Source organism: Monosiga brevicollis, genomic scaffold (assembly GCF_000002865.3).
Source record: "Monosiga brevicollis MX1 MONBRscaffold_18 genomic scaffold, whole genome shotgun sequence".
Taxonomy (NCBI): Eukaryota; class Choanoflagellata; order Craspedida; family Salpingoecidae; genus Monosiga; species Monosiga brevicollis.
The window spans coordinates 816,605-836,723 of NW_001865055.1; the positions used below are offsets into that span (position 1 = coordinate 816,605).

The window sequence follows — 20,119 nt, forward strand, 5'->3', positions numbered from 1 at the left end:
TATTACAACCACCACCACTGCACGAAAACCCACTTTTCTACTGATTTTTCTCGCCCTACCTAGTTGAGCATCTTTGAAAAGCTGGTTGCCCAAGCCTCCCTGCACCATCATCCCCGATAGACGAGAAACGTCGTGTATCAAGTTCTCACAAGTTCCAGAGCAGGCACGTCCTATAGAAGAAACAAAACAATAATATAGCTCTTGATGTAGGGCAGCTATGCTCACAAAATGGCATCTGATAGATTCAACAGATCTGCGCGGTTCGAATCATCCCAAGTGGGCTGAGATCTGACCACAATCAACGCCGACCGCCACCCAACAAATCACCCCTATGAGGTGCGACCTCCTCTCCAACAACCATTTTTTGACAACATTTGTGTAAGGGCGTGTTTGGAAAAGCATAAATCTGTATTTTGTGGGTTTCTTTGACTTTCACCTTGTCTTTGACCGAAGGTGCTGGGATCAAAACTGATGCTGTAACGTTTCAATCTGTGAACTGGTTGTCAAAACACAAAAGTTGTCAAAAATATGGAAATAAAAATCTGACACTCTCTTCACAGAGTTGCTTTGTACAAAAGTGTCACGGCATATCGATTGGTTCTAGTGACCGTACCACTGTGGGTCAGAAACGGAAAACTCTGTTCTTCCAAACTCACAAAACGCCCAAAATAATCAACAAAATGCGATTTTCTCGGATCAAAAACAGATTTATGCTTTTCCAAACACGCCCTATTTTGAAAAAATTTATTTTTGGTAACAAAAAGGTGACAAATACCCTCGGTGACTGTACATTAACAAGATGGATGTTCAACTATGTGGATTCTATTCAGGAAGACGGCGGCCGCGAAAATCACCACTTGCGCTTGTGAGGGAATGTTAGCAGGTGAGGCATTCCATCTCAAATCACAGGAGTATCGGGAGCGTCGGGCAATTGTCCCTCCTTGTCCAGGTTAGGCCGCTCAGTGCGAGTGTGCCACACGAGCAATCGCTTGACGCCAGTATCGAGAACCTCGAGCTTGGCATCTGGTCCGAGGAGCTGCTCCAAAAACGTCGTTTCTAGCTGCCCTAAAGGAGCTTGAATTGGGAATTCCACCTTTCTCTGTTCCAGCAGACGCACGGAAAAAGCAAAAGATGCCATGTCCAGGGGGTACGGTCGATCTGGCGCCCAGCCGACGTGCCAGCCGGTCAGCTTGGGGCCTTGGGGTGTCATTTCCGACAGCGGCCCGCTGTAACGCATTCTCCCCAAGAACCCCACACGCCACACACCAATCTATTCATGGCAGTGTAGTGGCAGGAGAGGTGAGCAAAGAATACCTCGTTCCTACCAACGACAGCTGAGCCGACAGACCGTATGGACATTGCGCATACGCTTAAACAGCTCAATGGAATAGGTATTGTCGTCATCGGCAAAGTATACCACCGCGTTTCCCTCGCCATCCTACAGTCAGGGCGTGCGCAGGTGCTTGATGCATGTTAGAAGCTGTCAAAACCCTCGACCACGCTCTGAAGGGTAAAGTTATTTTTTTGTTTAGTTGGTGTCGCACAAGGACGTCGTGACTTGCCTTGTGCACAAGTCGGCGAACCTCAGCCAAACCAGCATTCCGTGGTGCCGAGCCCCTGGTCAAGGGTAACTGCACATGCCGATTCCAAGGTCAGTGGCTGACAGCCAAGAAGTTGGCATATCCGACACAAAGCATGGAACTAACCTGCTTGAGGCCTAACCGATGCTCGAAGCAGCCAATTTGGCGATTCACAGTCTTGCAGATCTCTCCATTCGGCAGCGGTGGTGTGGCCGCGTGCAGGTGTGAATAAGGAACCCCGCATTCAGCTGAGAAAGCGTGGAACAAGAAGACACCGACGCAGTTAAGAAGGGGTGAGAAAAAGAGGAGGGGGAATCGACGGTACAGACCGAGAAATTCTCCAACGTGTGGCGACAACTCTGCAGCATCTTCGATGACAATCCAGTGTACACGCGGAACCAGCAGAAGTGTCTGCACGCCCAAAGAGGAAACCATTCGCGCACAATGAACCAGACAGAGTCAGGAGTGAGTTTCGGCGTGAAAACAGACTAAAGCACCGGAAAATTCTCCACCACCTCAGCTCCTTCTGCGGCCCGCGACAAGTTTGTGATCGCCAAAAAGCCTGACGAAGGGACGCATACCTGGCATAGGCGGGTCAAATCTGCAAACTGCGTCTCGCGTTGGTACGTTGCCGTGATCAGGTACAGCAAAGGCAGGGACTCGGCCGAGTCCGACGCTGGTACGGTGGTTGTGATCTCCCCGAGCGGGAGGCCCTGCACGTACATCACCAGTCCAAATGTCACCAGTGCCACCAGCATGAAACAGCTAATGGCTTCTCGAGGCGCCTCTCGCGAGACGTTTTGCGGCGCCATCCTGCCCCAATGTAGCTCGGAAGGGAGGCGGCCCAATGTAGCTCGGAAGGAAGGCGGTCCCTCAAAAAAAAAAAAAATAAAAAAAAAAAAAAAAAAAAAAATTATCCACCTCAGAGATCATCATGAACATGTAAGTGCAATTTAAGTCACACTATGTGACACAAGTCAGAAGTTTCTTCATCGCCTTCTCAGCCGTGCTTGCACGCACACGGACACAACTCGATCTCCGACAGCCCCCAACCATTCCCTTGTCGCCAGACAGGCCAGCTGAGAAATGTATTCGAGCCTTTGGTGACCCCTTTGGCGCGGACTTAGTCCTGAGAGGACGCCGAGCTCGCCCCCATGCCCGCATCTCGGCAGCTTGATGACTGAAATTCACTTCCCTCAGATTCAACCCGCCCACTCTAACAGCAGCATCAGCATCCTTCTCTTGACCGAATCGCTGAAGAGGAGCCTCCAGAACCTATTGTGCATGTCGGGGGTCACTTTGCAGACGTCGATTTCCAGTTTTGGCTCCGAGACTATACCTCTCAAACTCTCTCAACCATTTCAGGACACAATTACAACCGCCACCACTGCACGAAAATCCACTTGTCTACCGATCTTTTTCGCCCTACCTATTTGAGCATCTTTGGAAAGTTGGTTTCCCAAGCCTCCCTGCACTGTATCAAGTTTTCACAAGATCCAGAGCAGGCACGTCCTATAGAAGAAACAAAGCAATAATATAACTCTTGATGTAGGGCAGCTACGCTCACAAAATGGCATCTAATAGATACAACAGATCTGCGCGGTTCGAATCATCCCAAGTGGGCTGAGATCTGACCACAATCAACGCCGACCGCCATCCAACAAATCACCTCTTGTAGGTGCGGCCTCCTCTCCAACAACCATTTTTGACGACGGTTTGAAAAATTTATTTCTGGTAACAAATTCTATCATCAAGTCGGTGTCACAAATGGCAGTGCCAACATGGCTGCAACTGCCGGAATGACTCGTGATGGTGAGATGATGAAGAATCACCGTGTCTTGTTTGGTCTCCCAGCTCAACAAGGCGGCAGCTCACCACGGCCTACGTCTGAGGCGCGAAGGGCGTCAGTCCAGGGTGCTCGTGCCATTTGCGCCAGTGCTGATCAAGAACCTCTGATCAAGAGGGAGGATGTCAATGTGGATAATCAGGCCCATCAAGCAGAGTGGCTTGGTACCATGCGCCAGCTTGAGCATCCAAACATCATTCCGGTCCTCGGTGCGTTTGTGGACGTGCATGGTGGTCACCCGAGCGCCTATCTGGTGCAGCCGTGGTGTACGTAGGGGGATCTGCAGCAGTGGCTCGGTAGGGCGCGCCATCTGGCCACCTCGACCGTGATTGCGGGGTTGATGATTCAGCTGCGCATGGCCCTGGCCTTTATGCATAGTAAGGGCCTGATGTCAAGCTGAGCAATGTGATGCTGGACGGTGACGAGGACCAACCTGTTGTGCGGCTGGGCGATTTCGACATTACCAGGGCCGCAGCTGAAGTCACGAAAATGCCTTGCACGGCCACCGCGTCGTCGGGCACGACTGGCTATGTGGCACCGGAGGTGCTTTTCGGCCGGGGTCGAGTGGGGGCGCGTCCGGCACAGGATGCCTTTTCCTTTGGCTGTGTGCTGTACAACACCTACATGTACCCGCAGACGGTGTCACCTGCTCTATCTCCGAGTGATGAGGTTGTGGATCATTGCAGATGGTTTGTGCAAACAGGAGATGGTGGCTGCAGCTTTCCGCACTTGGCGGCTGAGGTCGGTGATGTCTGCTGCTCTTGCTGTTTTGTTCTTCTTTTTGTTTCTGAGCCACTCTATCTTGTTGTAGTTGTTGACATCTATGTTTGTGTGCAGATGTGTGACGTGACGAGCGATTTGCACAAGGAAACACGGGCCTTGCTTGCAACAGATCCGAAGCAGCGGCCAACTCTCTTCAGCGCCGGGCAGGGTGTGCAGCGACCTGTCACGACCCAAGTTGTTGGGCCAGCCATTGACGTTTTGCGCGACGCACCCGAGCTCATTCCCGAGGTGCGTTACTTGCTGATATGGTTGCAATAATATTCTTTTTATCTTGACAAGCCGACTGATTGTGTATATAGGTGGCTGAGCTGCTACAGCAGTTGAGCACGGACGGGCGAGGACCAGGCAACGTTGCAGCGAAGCGGGTAGAGCGCGTGCACAACCCGGTGCTGTGGGAACGCTACAGCGCAAAACGACGCAAGATGCTGCACCGCCTCACGAGTCAGGGGCACTATGATTCACTTGTAACCACCACATCGAACGCACTTCGGGGCTGTCCAGCTTTGCTTCGGGATACACCCTGTCAAGAGCGCCTGCTGCTCCACGGCATCGCGCCCGCGCCATTGCGGCGCGAGAAGATTGTGCGCCTGGGCCTAGACTATCGCTTTGCCGGCAGCCGCGCGGGCCACAAGTATGGACTTGGCGTTTACTTGGCTGACCATCCCGGCAAGGTGTGATGGAACCGTTGGTTTGCAAGGCTCTACGTGCTTGTCATCACTTTGGTTTATTGACGCTGTGTGTCTACTTGAATCTGGGTGTAGAGTCACAACTATGCGACGCCCAGAGGAAACGGTGCACGCATTCTCATCGTCGCGCGAGCCCTGTTGGGCCGTGCCTATGTCCATGCTTCGCCTCCTTCCGGGGCACTGGCTCCCCCGCTGCTGCCCCATGCGCCCAACAACGATCGGTATGTCGAACAAGATGCAATGCCGTCGAGTCCCGTCTCACAGTTTGATGGGACTCGGGCTTGGTTGTCTTGCAGATTTGATTCTGTCATTGCTACATCGCAAAATACGTTTCGCGAGGTGATAATGTTCGACAACGCCCAGATTTACCCGAACTAGTCGTCTACTACACTGCCTAGATGTTTTCGTTGGGATCCTATGTTGTGCAGTCAAATCATGCTCTCCCAGACACTTGCACTGCTTTTGCACACATGCAGCGTCGTTCACCACAGGGCCTCCTCGTTGGGGATACCTGAAGGTGGCTCGACTTTGCTTGCACATCCACGCACAAACTTTGAATGTGGGAAGGCTCACAGGTCAACCTCGCGTGTGTTTCAAATACTTTGCAAAGTCTTGGCAGACTGACCTGCCTGATCCGCCTTTGACTTCCGTTGTCTCTTCTTGTTGTGATACCTGCGCTTGGACACGCGTCACACTTTCCCTGATTCTCAAGCCAATTCAACCGTGTGCCTGGTCTGGTCACCGTGAATACTTTCCAACCACAGCTGGTATAATCGACCTCAGAAATATCCTGTTCCATCCCGGGCGTACCGCAACCGTGTGCTGGAAGCAGCGATAAAACTCAGGATTGCCGAGAAATTCTGCGATGCCACGACACTCCGGCTTGCCCGAGGAGAAACCAAGAGCAAGCGCAAAAAAAAAGCACAGTCATTGTAAGCGCGCCTCGCACTCGTCCAAACAACTCTTCTGCCATGCCCACCTGGCCGGCGAGCGTCATGAGCGCGATCACGTGGCCCTCGCCTCTGAGATCAAAGTCATTTCTTCTCGTACTGGTTTGGCCGATACTGTATTCAGATGCGTCATGTAGCCCGTGGCTTGAAGAATGTGTCACAGCCGAACGTGTCGAATCGAACGAGGGGGACCTCAGCAGAGCTGTCATGGCTGGCAAAGGGGCAGTACACGTTGTAAGTGCGTTTTGGAATTTGCTTTAGGATTTGCTTTGGATGACCGTCTTGATTTTTTTTTTGATAAAAAGAAAAAAAAAAATTCAGGGAGTGTGTGTGTGTGTGTGTGTTTTCATTTTTCATTCGTTCCCTCTTTGGCTTTTTGCTATTTGCCTTTGACTTCTTCTTTTTCTTCTTGTTGTTGTTGCTCTCTTTGGCAGCGGTCTCGGTCTCGATATCGGCATCGGCGGGCTGCTTGACGTGTCTTGCTTTGTGTGTGCGTGGTGACTGATTGCTTGTGCTTGGTACGGGACTCTCCTGGTTGGGGCCTTGCGGCGACGCCACGTTTTGATTGAAAGCACTGCTGCCATTTTTTTTGCTTTCTGTGAGGCCACTGATCTCGCCTCACAGTCGACAACGTGCGCTTGGGCAACCAAGTCCGCCTGTCCTCGCCACTGTCATCGAGAACTGTTGACCAAAGGTGAGTCGTTTGGCGCACCAGACAGAGAAGAGCAAAGAGCCCGCTGACCGGCTGCCGCGCCTGTCGAATCGAATTTTGAGTTGTCAGACGAGTTGTACTTGGAGGGGGCTCATGAGATTGATGGTGGATCGAGAAGCAAGAGAGCGGTTTGAAGCGGATGGTGAAGCGGAGAGATATCGTTACCATGAGCGATGATGGAGAGCAGCTGTTCAGTGCGTGTGATTCATCAGATCCACAAGAGGCGCTGCAGCTGGTGACCAGTTGGGACCAACAACGTGTACGAGATGCTGCCCAATACAAAGGTGGTTGGGTACGTGGTATGCTGTTGTGTGATATTGAATATGTCACTGGATGAGGTGACGTTATGGTATAACATGGGACGTTTGCATCATCCCACAGTTTGGCAATACACCACTGCACGAGGCCTGCTTCATGGGTCATGTCAAGGTGGTGGAGATGCTGTTAAAGCACGGTGCTGATGCTGAAGCCAAGACCAGCGTCAGTACAGCACCTCCCTCTTCCCCCTTTATCCCCCCATGAAGGTCCACCTGTACCACATGATGATGATGATGATGCTGATGCTGATGATGCTGTACCTACCTGTACGTCATGCTGAGGCATCATCCCACAGGATGGCGATACATCACTGCACAGGGCCTGCTATAAGGGTCATGTCAAGGTGGCGGAGATGCTGTTGAAGCACGGTGCTGATACTGCAGCCAAGAATAACGTTAGTCCAATACCCCCCTCTTCCCCCCTTTACCCCCCTGTGATGCTACACCTGTACCACATGATGATGCTGATGATGATGATGCTGTACCTGTACGTCATGCTGATGCATCATCCCACAGGGTGGCCATACACCACTGCACTATTGCGTTTACGGTCATGACAAGGTGGCGGAGATGCTGTTGAAACACGGTGCTGATACTGAAGCCAAGAACAACGTCAGTACAGTACCTAACCCTCTTATCCCCTTTACCCCTCTGGCTGCTGCTCCTGCTCTCGCTGCTCGTCGCCTTTGCTCCGTCTCTCACTCCTCTACACCCTGCCCACCGTTCGCATCCATTCTGCCTCCTGCTCCTCTTCTTCCTTCCCGCCATCCCTTTTCCCCGTTTTGCGTACACGTCTTGTCGGTGCTCCCTGCACCCCGCTCTGTTCCGTTGTATCTTGAGCCTGCTTCCCTTTTCCAATGTCGTGACTTCATTCTGGACGCTACTCCATCCCTTGCCATCGTGCTTCTGCCTCCCTCGCACACTCAAGTGGCTTTCAATGGCCGTTTCTTCAGTTTTATCCCGGCAGACTCGACGCTCAACCCCCCCAAAAAAAAAAAAAAAAAAAAAAAAAAAAGAACACGTGCCTCATGTTTCTGATTATTGATGATCCTCATAGGACGGTCAAACGCCGCTCCAACTAGCCTGCGCTGCAATACATCCCAGCCGAAAGGTTGTCCAGCAACTCTTGCGTCACGGTGCCAACCCAGATGCGAGAGATCTTGTAAGCCTTTTACCATAATGCCGTACCTTTTGCGGCTGTTCTGCTGCACCTGCGATTGATACCTGATGACCTGCTGTGGCAGAGGGGTGCACGACCCTTGGATCTGCTTCTAGGCAGGGGTCGCATCAAACTGGAGGTGGGTCTTTTTTTATTTGTGGTACTAATTGCAGAGGCAAGCTTGCTTACCGATGAAGCTGTTTCCCTTTATAGGTGATCACAGAGCTACTGGGCGCAACCCAAACGCTTTGCTCCTACCAAACTTCAAATTCCGATGGTGCGAATCTGATTCCCATGTCATTGTTCGCATTGTCTTGTTCTCATCGGAATTCCACGCGGTGCCAGTCCAAGGCTTGATCCATGCGGAGCAGGCCAGACGCTGGCGGTGCGCTGCTGCTGTTCTCTGTAGCGTCGGCTGGCGCGTGGATCCTCAATTGTTCAATATCACAGATTTACAAATCCTTGTTGACTGCGTGGCCGCTCTAACGTCCGCCGCTCAAGCTGCACCTACAAATTGACATGTGAAATATGTGACGCTTGTGGTGGGCTTGTCGATGAAGCAGAGATTGAAGTCAACGTATTGGACTACGAGCATATACGTACGTCCAGAAGCTACTGTATCACTGGAAGACACCAGTCCCAGCGATGTACTGTATCACTGGAAGACACCAGTCCCAGCGATGATGCTCGATTATTCTTCACAGCGAGGAAGCATGTCGAACACCGTGGTCGTTCCTGCCATCGAGATATAAGTACGGTCCTGTAGACCAAGGGAGTGGCATTTTGAGCTTCATCGGGGGCGCTGAGTGACAAAGCCAGCATGCAGGTAGGACGGCACGCAACGTCTATGGCCGTACCCAGCTTGATCACAGTGAAACTCGGGTGCTTGATGGCTGCGCGCCAAGCTGTGGGTCACTGCCAAAAAAAAAAGACGGGTGTAGTGTGAGATCGGGGGGTTTTTTTTTCGCTCCAACTCTTGTGCCACATCGAAACAGGTTGTCCGCGGCAGCGACTGTCTCTTCAAACCCACGGATTGGCAGTGTGCCAATGCGGTACCGTCAATTGGCAATGTCGTTCACGATGCAGCATTTGTCAGTGGCTTCGGAGAGGCAAAGTGGAAATGCGCGAAGGGTACATTTTTCCGGATTTCGGTCTATCTCTGCTTGTGCTAACCTGTCGCATGTGCACGAGGTGAGTCAATTGACGCTCCCTTTGCCTGACGCTGTTGCGTCCTTGCTGGCCCAAACGCCCTACGTATTCCATTCATCACGACGGGCACATGTGTTTGCGTCAACCTAGGTGGTTGGTGAAGAACGGTTTCCAGTTTCGTTTCGCACGAAAGCAGTCACATGTGGTCGTGTAACGTCTTGTAACAAGGCCAGGATCAGTGAAGGCATGACCTGATTGTGGCCTGCATCACAGCGAGGTCTTCAAGACAATGCTCGCATCTGCGTTGACCAGACGCACTGGGAAATGACCAACATGAAAATCGCCACACAGTGTTGGTAAACGACCGGCTTGCCTGTGTGCTGCTAGATTAAGAAGCATTTTGAAGAGTCGGGATCAACGCGAAGGCAGGCATCGACGATCAACGCCTCGACGACTGTCGAGACATCAAGGAGCACCGCGACCGTGTGCTGGAAGCAGTGATGAAACTCAGGATTCTGAGAGACCGAATGGCGTCGACAGAGTGCTCGAATGATTGCCTGAACGGCTCATGCTGCTGCTGCTGATGATGATGTCACGACACTGCGGCTCGCCCGAGGAGCAGAAACCAACAGCCAGCGCAAAATAAAATAAAAAAAGAAGACGAAGAACATGAAGCACAGTCATTGTGAGCGCGCCTCGCACTCGTCCGACCAACTTCTCTGCCATGCCCAACTGGCCGGCGAGCGTGATGAGCGATCACGTGGCTGTTCCTTGACTCTGAAATCAAAGTCATTTCTTCTCGTACTGGTTCGGCCGATACTGTATTCAGATGCGTCATGTAGCCCGTGACGTGAAGCACGTGTCACAGTCGAACGTGTCGAGCCGATAGAGGGACCTCAGCAGCTATAAGCATTGATTCGCTCTTCCTTTTTGCTCCTGGCAGAGGCATTTGAATGATGTGGGCGCTCTGCCAGGATCTGGGCTGCGCTTGCTCTGCGGGGATTCGGGCCATGACGGTCGGGCTTTCCGATGAAAGAAGTTGGCCAAGACTTCTAGCCATGGCAGTCATTAAAGGGCCAATGTTGCTGGATGCGTGAGGGCATGAGTTTAAAGCTGCTTGAGGGCAGTTAGCCAACGGGCTTGTCAAGCCATGACAGTCAACAAGGCAATACACGTTGTCCGTTGAAGCCCCAATTTTGCAGTGCTTTTGAAGCCGCTTGTCATGGGCGAGCTGTCATGGCTGGCAACGAGGCAGTTCATGTTGTTTCCGAGCGCTTTGGAATTTGCTTGTATAACTGACTTTTTCTCTGAAAGTTAAAAGTTTAAAATAAAAAGAAGAATAGGGTATGTGTGTGTGTGTGTGTGTGTGTGTGTGTGTGTGTGGCATTTTCGTTGTAAACCAAGCTCTTCCTCTCTCTTTGGCTTCTTCTTCTTCTTCTTCTTCTTCTTCTTCTTCTTCTTGTTGGTGTTGCCCTTTTTTGGCAGCGGTCTCGGTATCGGTGTCGGCATCGGCGGGCTGCTTGATGGGTCTTGCTTTGTTTGTGTGTGCGTGACTGATTGCTTGTGCTTGGTACGGGACTTTCCTGGTTGGGGCCTTGCGGCGACGCCTAAACGTTTTGGTTGAAAACACCGCTGCCATTTTTTGATTTCAGTGAGGCCACTGATCTTGCCTCGCAGGTCGTCAGCGTGCGCTGGGCAACCAAGTACGCCGGTCCTTGCAACTGTTGATCAAGATAATTGGCCAAAGGTGAGTCGTTTGCTGCAACAGAAAGAGAAGAGCAAAGTGCTCGCTGACCGGCTGCCGTTTTGGAAACTGCGCGCGTCCCAGAATTTTGAGTTGTCAGACGAGTTGTACTTGGAGGAGGCTCATGAGATTGTTGCAGGATAGAGAAGCAAGAAAGCGGTTTGAAGCGGATTGTGAAGCGGAGAGAGATACCGTTACCATGAGTGCTGATGGAGAGCAGCTGTTCAGTGCGTGTGATTCATCAGATCCACAAGAGGCGCTGCAGCTGTTGACCAGTTGGGACCACCAACGTATACGAGATGCTGCCAAATACAAAGATGATGAGTTTGCTGTGGTATGTAGTTGTGTGACATTGGCTACACTTTGAATGCATCACTGTTATGGTATAACATGGGACATCTACTGCATGTTTGCATCATCTCACAGGAGGGCTATACACCACTGCACTGGGCCTGCGTTTGGGGTCATGTTAAGGTGGTGGAGATGCTGTTAAAGCACGGTGCTGATGCTGAAGCCAAGACCAGCGTCAGTACAGCACCTCCCTCTTCCCCCCTTTACCCCCCTATGATGGTGCACCTGTACCAGATGATGATGATGATGCTGCACCTGTACGTCATGCTGATGCATCATCCCACAGGATGGCTGGACACCACTGCACATGGCTTGCAATAACGGTCGTGTCAAGGTGGCGGAGATGCTGTTGAAGCACGGTGTTGATGCTGAAGCCAAGCACAACGTCAGTACAGTCCCTCCCTCTTCCCCCTTTACCCCCCGATGATGGTGCACCTGTACCCCATGATGATGATGATGATGATGATGATGATGATGATGATGATGATGATGATGATGATGATGATGATGATGATGCTGATGCTGATGCTGTACCTGTACGTCATGCTGATGCATCATCCCACAGCTTGGCTATACACCGCTGTACAATGCCTGCGCTAGCGGTTATGTCAAGGTGGTGGAGATGCTGTTGAAGCACAATGTTGATGCTCAAGCCAAGACCAGCGTCAGTACAGTACCTCACCCTCTTCTCCCCTTTACCCCTCTGGCTGCTGCACCTGCTCCCGCTGCCCGTCGTCTTTGCCCCCGTCCCTATCTCTTCTACACCGTGCCTACCGTGCGCGTTCGTTCTGCCCGTTGCTCCTTTTCTTCTCTCCCGCTATCCCTCTTCTTTCCCCGTTCTCCGTTCGCCCGTTATCGCTGCTCCCTGCACCCCGCTTTGTTCCGCTGTATCTTCAGCCCGCTTCCCTTTTCTGATGTTGTGCCTTCAATCCGAGCACTACCCCATCCCTTGTCATCGTGCCTCTGCCTCTTTCGCGCGCTCAAACGGCTTTCAGTGCCGATTTTTCAAGTTTACCCTGACGCTCCCCTCCGCCCCTTTGAGAAAAAACTGCAAATAGGCTCATGTTTCTGAACATTGATGATCTTCATAGGACGGTCAAACGCCACTCCATGCAGCCTGCAACCCCTTCTCTGCTGGCCGAAAGGTTGCTCAGCAGCTCTTGAGTCACGGCGCCGACCCGGATGCGAGGGATCTTGTAAGCCATTTTACCACAATGTCGTACCTCTTCTGCTCTTCTGCTGCATCTGCGACTGATTTCTGATGACCTGCTGTGGTAGACGGGTGCACGGCCCTTGGATCTGCTCCTTAGCGTGAGTCGCATCGACCTCGAGGTGAGCCTTTTTTTTTTTGTAGTACTGATTGCAGAGGCAAGCTTGCTTACCGAGGAATCTGCATCACTTTATAGCGAATTGCAGAACTATTGCGCGCAACCCGTTCTCCTTGCTCCTACAAAACTTCAAATTCCAATGGTGCGAACCTGATTCCCATGTCATTTTTGCATTGTCTGGTTCTCATCGGATTTCAACGTGGCGCCAGTCCAAAGCTTGATTCATGCGGAGCAGGCCAGACGCTGGCGGTGCGCTGCTGCTGTTCTCTGTAGCGTTGGCTGGCGCGTGGATCCTCAATTGTTCAATATCCAAGATCTACAAACCCTTTGTGACTGCCAGGCCGCTCAAGCTGCACCTACGAATTGAAAAGGGTGACGCTTGTGTCTGGCTTGTCGATCATAAAGGAAACAGACAGTCAAGTCGACGGGCCGGGTGGGCTTTGTCAACCGTTTGAAGCAAAACAGTCTAACAACCACCGCAAAAAGAGCGAGAAACAGCCCTGCCTTCATTCGTCTTGACATCGACTGATGACCATGGTGTCTCGGTAGTGGCGGCTGCGGCGCTGCACGAGCTGGTAATGAGGGGGGCTCGCCGGAGGAGAAACAGAACAAGCGCGAGCCAAAAAAGACAAGAAACACAAGAAGTAACGTCATCATGTATTGGACCACAAGCATAGACGTATGTCCAGAAGCTGTTGGAGTACTGGAAGACGCCAGTCCTGGCGATGATGTTTGATTATCCTTCACGGTGCTCGTCAAGGAGACATGTAAAACATTGTGATTGTTCCCGCCATCGAGATATAATTACCGTCCGGTAGACCTGAGTGTCATTTTACTTTGTACCTTTCCCGTTTATCTTTCCTCTAAGTTGACTGCCGCTGTAGAAGAATGAGGGTTCACTTGGCTGTCGTCTAAACAGGCGTCGGATCAATCGAGATCGCTTCACACTCACGCTTCTTGACTCGATGACATGAGCTGGTTTTGAAGATGCTTTGTGCCAGCCACCGGCCCAGATCATATCAAAGCTCGATATCAGAAGGTGAGGTAGTCAAGTCTACCCGTGAGCCCTTGTGTTTCTCACAATAGACTTGGGTGGCTCGAATTCAAGTTGCTATCCTGACCGAGCAGAAGAGGCTCTGCGACACTTTGGTTGCGGTCCTTTTCAGTGTCGACTGGCGCGCACAGCTTGAGATGTTTGAGGCGCGTGCGTTTGACGATCTGCGGTCCATTATCAGCAAGTGACAAACCCAAAAACCCAAGCGAGAGACTATCAAGCGCTTTCGAGACCATCACCCGTGACTTTCGACCAGACGGCTGAAATTGAGCAAGCCGAGCCTGAGGCTTGCATGTGAATGCGGTTCACACTGGCGGAAATGAGCGTCAGGCTGTTGCGGTGCAGGGCTACAAAGCAGCTCAAATTTGCGCCCTGCGTGATAATTCAGCCTCAACCGCCTCGAGGATCATGTTAGTGCACGCTTGATCAGGCAGGGGCGGTGGCGGTGCTTGTCAATCAGATGGTCGTTTCATTGTCTGCTCAATGATCATGGTGGTGGTGATGGCTCACATGCACAACCATGGTGGTGGTGGTGCAAGCACCTGTGTTGCTGCCCTTTCCTGCCTGCGTACCGGACAAGGAGCATGGACCGCATCCAAAGTTCTGCTTCAAAACCTTTGCTGAAAAGCTTGTTCATAACTTTAAAACTTTAAAATTCAAAACTTTACCTATACATCAAATGTAAAGGAACAAAAGATTTTTTTGCGACAACAATTGAAACTTTGAAACGGATGTTCATGGTGGTGTGAACAACTGACTCTTTTGACGCGCCTAGGGACGGCGCCTGGGGCTCTGAGACGCAGCAGGCAGGCAAATGCAGCCCCGAAGAAGCAGCTCGGCCACGTGAGGCACCGGTTGCATGCACTCATGTGCTGGCGAGGCGGAAGAATTACGTCATAATGATAAACTGGTACGCACTGCCACTCAAGAATCCATGTATGTGTGCTTTTCCAGCGAGAGGCGCCAAGTTGCTCACCCAGGCGCGCGGCACGTTACGATAGGATCAAGAAGATATGCGCACTGAGGCTCTTGTCAAAGCGCTGAGCGCATTTTCAAAACGTGTTATGAGAACATTGAGCACGTTCGGTGCGTTCTAATGTCAAGACGTGGCATGGAGGCTACCATGCTCCCTGACGAATGCTGCTTTGCACCGTGCGTCCCCTGCTTGAGACAGCCGAGGCCAAAGCAGCTGCACCTTGAGTTCTGAAGAGCTCAGAGCCGACGGGACGGCCTCTGGCACGTCATGGAAAACGTGTGGGCCTGTATGACTTGATTGCAAGACAGTTTGACGGTGAGTGAGGCCTCGTGAGGACATTGCCCATTACCACACGCCGTCCCGAAGCGCTTTGGTTGATTTTGCTGACAGGGGCCCCTAGGCCATATTTCAGGATCGGCTGATGGCAGGGTAATGTCATAGCTTGTGCTTGTCAATGACTTGCATGTGTGCTACTCTGGGCAAGCACTGGCAGCTTGAAACTTTTGCAAAGGTGTGCGCTGCCGCTTGAGCCGACCGTGCGCGCCCTTTAAGACTTGTTGAGCTTTGAAAAGTTGACCACGCGCGCGCCTCCGTGACAGCCAGACAAGGACCAACCGACAAAACATGAGGATGCTGCACAGTGTCAAGCAAACACGCGCGATGAATTTCTCGAGATGTTTGCCTGCGATGCTGCCGTATTTAGGTACGCCCTGCCGTTCCAAGCGCTGGTCCGGGCTTGGCTTTGCTGGACGGGCTTCTTCTCATGGCGGGTTTCGGTCATGGCAGCACTTTTACATGGTCCATCTGCAGCTACTCAGAAGCTCGGGCGGTATGACGGGCGCATTTGCGCCGCTTGTGACGGTGTATAAAGTGTGTCTGTGGCCTTGTTGAGGTAGGCTCTGCCGTTTGAGCTGGTGGGCCTGGGTGAGGCCATTGAGGTGCTTTTCTGATGAGACACTCGGATACGAAGGATCATAGGTTGCTTAGCCTCACATATGTGATTAAAAAACACAGTCATGTTGCTTTCAGCGGGATATCATGGACATCAGCCGACGTTTCGAGCCAGGCGCTGCCCTGTGAGCCCGTGGGCGTGCGCGTGCCGTGCCGTGCCGAGCCTGGATGAGGCCTTGGGGGTCCTCAACTGATGTGCTTGGCTGCGAATGAACACGGGCTATTCAGGCGCACATGCTTTTGCAAAGGAACACGTCACGGTGCCTCGTGCGTGGGTGTATGGAAGTTTGATACCGTTGGGAGGTAGGCGCTGCCGTGGGAGCCCGTCGGGCCATGCCTAGCTCTACGGGTCAATACGGGCTGCCGTTTATCAAGGTGGCCCGTGAAGTGCAAATTGGTTCAAGCCGGAACGGAGGTAGGCGGCTCATGATGGAGTTTGTGTGGCACAGATGGGCCGCGTGTGAAAGTGGACTTGGCAAGAAGCATTACAGGACTGAGGGCAGCACACAGGTATGTACAATGTTCATCAACGATCATCGCGAGGCCAACCAAGCTGCCATTGCTCCCGAAAGCAAAAAGATCGTTCACTCATTCTCGCCCTGAATTCGGCTTGGTCTGATGAAAGTGTTTGATCGTCCAGGCGAAGTTTGCGCATACGAATTTGAACGCGGATGCCACCTGCCTCGCCCTCAACTCTTCAAGCTTTCCACCTTTCACGCCAATGTGAATGCTGCCCATCCTTCGCGCCGATACCACGGCTAGGTCGACACAACGCCAACTTCCCCATTTTCAATGCTTCTTCGACCAGCTCGCTGCCCAGTCCGCTTCCGCCTGCCATCGGCATTTGTCGCCTCCACCTCACCCATGCTTCCTGCAACGACATTACGGGCCTCTATCATGCACTTGGCAGCCTTTTTGATGATCGCTCCCAGCTCAAAGACCTCTGGGGCTTGACTCATGAATAACACCCCCAAACGGCGTGTGTGTCAAATAGCGAGAAAGGACCTAGCAGCATGCGGCTGCCCACCCTGTTTTGTTTGCACAGTGAAATTGATTCCAGCAAGTATGATCATGTTTCAATCGCACGCTCCTATCGCTGCTCGGCCAGAATCAGACATTCCTTTTGAAAAAGACAATTCACTAATGCGTCCGTTGAGGGGCTTCATGCTGCTGAAGCTATTGCTGACAGTCATCAGCGCTGGATGACCTCACCGAGGCGTGGCCGATGAATATCACTGATGACAGTGCGGCCAGCAACACGAGATTGTACCAGATTCTGACGCTCCATGATGTGGCCAGAGAAGTTGGACCGGCATCCAAAAAAAAATATTGTTTATTTTGCAACATGCAGCCCAACTTTGTCCCCCTGCCCGGACCTGACAGTAGCCATCTATTATGAAGCCATGCACAACGATGGCCCCGCCTGAAGGACCCAAGAGACTTTTGCCCCGAATTCCGCCGTGAATCCCCACGTCATCGTGGACAGCGGTTGATAAAAGGCTGGGTCTCCACTGGCGCAAGGGGTGCGCCCCGACAGTCATGCTTTTATACAGCGACGGCGAGTCATCGGCTCCCTCGACCTGATGGTAGCGTATCCCTAGAGACCTCGCCACCATTTGGTTCCGTGGAGCCATACGATCTGAGCTGCTTCGGTAATGACACACTAGTCGCAATCTGCACTCAGCCAAATAAACTCGTAGCTCGCCTTCAGCGAGCCGGCGCCTCCGGCAGCAACCTCGGCCCCAAGCTGAAATGGGATACCATTGTCTATCTTCTTTTTTCGTGTGTGTGTCTTTGGGAGGCATCTCGTGATTCAAAATTCATTGAGAGTCTAAGCGTTCAGCTTGGACACGGAGAGAGGCGGGGCAGTCGGCGACATCAAAAACAAGGCGGAGTCGTGCGTGTTGTGGCGGTAAAATGGTCGGGGCAGGTCTCCTTTACAAGGAATGTTTGTTGTTTTGCAGACTCAGGTGCTTGCTGAAGCTGTGGGCAACCAGCAAAGAGGGCAGCACAGGATGCGCAACGCTGCAACCATCAGCCAGGCAGCTCATATGCTCCTATGATTGCGTGCCGTAGTGCTTGCATGCCATGATGTTCAGTGACTGTTGTTGTGACTTGGGTGGCTTTGACATTTTTCGTTTGGCTTCAACAGAGGCAGCACGACGTGGCGTGCTTTTTACGTGCTGGCTGCTGCGTGCAGTATTGAAAGACGATTTGAGCTGAGACAGTTCAGCGGTTCAATTGCTCTCACAGGAGAGAACGATAGAAAACAGGAAGGAAAATATCCAAAAGAAAATGCCACTCACGGTCAGCGGGACCGTACTTATAATCTGGTGGCTAAACACACCTTGACTGTACGAGAGGGTTCCTCGACGGGCAACGGCAGGTGCACATCGTCGAGTACATTTATGCAATCCTTCCAGAGGGTTGTGGCAGGTGGTCGATGCTTGCACTCCGAGAACGTGTATGACCTTGGGACCGGTCTGCGAGCCATGCGAGCCAGAATGGACGAAATTCTCACCAAGGAGCTACTTTGTAATTCGGGGCTCGAGAAGCGAGTTTATGCTGTCCTGCCCTTGTTGCTGGACTCGAATCAGCCCGGCCCATAGGACATCGACGGTCATGACTTTTATACAATGCTGCTGGAGCCCATCTTGGAAGCTCCAGAGCTGGTCGAGGAGTTTACCATGCCCGATGCACCCGGCAAGTTTAGCATAGAACCAGTGTGGCGCTGGATCTGCTCCCTGCGAGAGTTTAATCGCCTGGCATTGACGTATGCACACCTCTCAACTGGTACGTCTGGTAGTCTGGACGTACGAACATATTATTACTGTACACAACGCAGAGTTTCACCATACACCCGTGCATAGGTCTCCCCGTGCGTGCGATGGTATACACGAGCCTTTTCTATCGCGACTCCTCCGCCAGCCCCAGAAATGTCTTCTTCTCCGGAGACCGCTTGGCGTTTGTCACGCGACGAGGCAAAACCACATGGATCAGCAACCGCGAGTCGCATGCTCCACGCTACATGGACACGCGGGCCAGTGCGGTCATGATGGCGTACCTGTTATTGTGCAAGCCGCTGGAGGAGCTGTTTGCTGATTACTTGCAAGATCGAGACGAATTGATCACGTCTGAGGCGATAGATCCCACTTCCCTGACGGAAGAAGAGCAAGATGAGCTCGAGGCCGACGCGATGAAGGTCGAAGATTCAATCGAGCCAGACACTGTTGGCTCTGTTGACGACCAGCACGACGATCTACGAGCGGCCAAGCGTGTCGCACAGGAGGGCACGTATGAGCTGCTGTTCAACATTGCGCCAATGCAGCTCGAAAAACAGCTTCGGCCAGGCCAAGTCTACCGAACCATCCAGGCCGTGACCAAGCGGTTTCTTGGAACCAGCATCACTGTCAGCGCATGGCGGCACATGAGCGTGGCTTGGCTGCGTACACTGGTGTTGCATCATACGCCCGAGCCTTCATTGGGGGCGTTGAATGTGGCACACTCTCAAAGCCAGCATGCAGGCAGAACGGCACGCAACGTCTATGGCCGCACGCAGCTCGATCACAAGTTTGTGTCCAGTGAAGCACAGTACGGCCATCAGTTTGTGTCTGAAGAATGGCACAAGCTCATGAAGCTGGTAGATGTAGAGGATCAGATCCAAGCCGAGGCCGTGGATGGGCAGACCTGCGTGCAACAAGTGGTTCATAAACAGGTGATCATCCAGTCGTCTCGGGTCAGAAACGTCAGCACACAGGTGCAAGCGACCGTGGGCACGCAAACAGATCCCGAGGTTGAAGCCTGCCTTGATGCTGAGGACGACATTGACGATATCATTGCCGGGTTGGATTTAGACGAAGCCGAGGCAGCCGAATCGTCCATGCCAGTTGCCGTGCTGCGAGCCGTGGAAGAGGCTGCGTCGACGGCCTTGCAGCAAGAGCCAAGCCAGCACAATGACAAAACGCAGCAAGAAGAGTGTGAGGATCAGCTTTGGCTTGCTCAATGTGTGCGGCAAGCGTGGAAGACAACATTTCGCGACTGGGATCAGTATCGATTGGCACAGGCTGTGACTCGGCACGAGGCCCAGGACGGCTGGCTGTTGGCCGTGGCCCCGACGGGCATGGGCAAGACGCTGTGTACACTTGCTCACCTCCAGCCACGCAGGGTCGTGGTGTGGGTAGTCCCGCTTCGTGAGCTTGCCAGAGACTTGTGCCGCCGCTTCGAGCAGGCTGACATTGTATCGCAGTGGGCTAAGAATGATGGCCGTGACATGCAAGTCAACGTTCAAGTGATTGTCATGACGGTTGACTTTTTGGTTGGCCATGGGATGAGGTGGGTGCAAACACTCGTGCAGCAGAAACGTCTGGCCATGCTGGTGATGGACGAGGTTCACACAATGCTCGTGGACACTAGCTATCGAGACAGCCTTGTTCGCTGCCCAAGCCGGCTGGACCATCTTCGCCAAAACCCATCTGTCAAGTGTGTGAGCCTGACTGGCACGCTTTGCCCCAAAGATGAGCGGGCTCTGCTCCA

At 52.5% G+C, this 20,119-nt stretch overlaps 4 protein-coding genes across 4 annotated transcripts; 3 read left to right on the forward strand and 1 right to left on the reverse strand.

Annotated features, from left to right (window-relative positions):
- Window positions 1–898: 898 nt before the first annotated feature.
- MONBRDRAFT_27343 (uncharacterized protein) lies at window positions 899–2,338 on the reverse strand (the record flags this gene model as incomplete). The annotated part of the gene is made up of 5 exons (XM_001747753.1): window positions 899–1,270; window positions 1,349–1,438; window positions 1,707–1,828; window positions 1,910–1,991; window positions 2,162–2,338. 5 exons carry the CDS (start codon window positions 2,336–2,338, stop codon window positions 899–901), a joined length of 843 nt encoding a protein of 280 aa, XP_001747805.1.
- Window positions 2,339–3,361: 1,023 nt separating this feature from the next.
- On the forward strand, window positions 3,362–5,273 carry MONBRDRAFT_27344 (uncharacterized protein; the record flags this gene model as incomplete). Its single annotated transcript, XM_001747670.1, has 6 exons — window positions 3,362–3,635; window positions 3,809–4,167; window positions 4,264–4,437; window positions 4,509–4,880; window positions 4,971–5,116; window positions 5,192–5,273. 6 exons carry the CDS (start codon window positions 3,362–3,364, stop codon window positions 5,271–5,273), a joined length of 1,407 nt encoding a protein of 468 aa, XP_001747722.1.
- A 1,450-nt stretch (window positions 5,274–6,723) lies between these two features.
- On the forward strand, window positions 6,724–8,551 carry MONBRDRAFT_27345 (uncharacterized protein; the record flags this gene model as incomplete). Its single annotated transcript, XM_001747671.1, has 9 exons — window positions 6,724–6,849; window positions 6,939–7,037; window positions 7,082–7,141; window positions 7,171–7,269; window positions 7,391–7,486; window positions 7,932–8,036; window positions 8,119–8,172; window positions 8,247–8,310; window positions 8,484–8,551. 9 exons carry the CDS (start codon window positions 6,724–6,726, stop codon window positions 8,549–8,551), a joined length of 771 nt encoding a protein of 256 aa, XP_001747723.1.
- Window positions 8,552–18,473: 9,922 nt separating this feature from the next.
- Window positions 18,474–20,065, forward strand: MONBRDRAFT_10039 (uncharacterized protein; the record flags this gene model as incomplete). The annotated part of the gene is made up of 1 exon (XM_001747672.1): window positions 18,474–20,065. A coding segment is annotated over one exon (1,592 nt), but the record flags the coding sequence as incomplete, so codon positions are not given.
- Window positions 20,066–20,119: the final 54 nt, after the last annotated feature.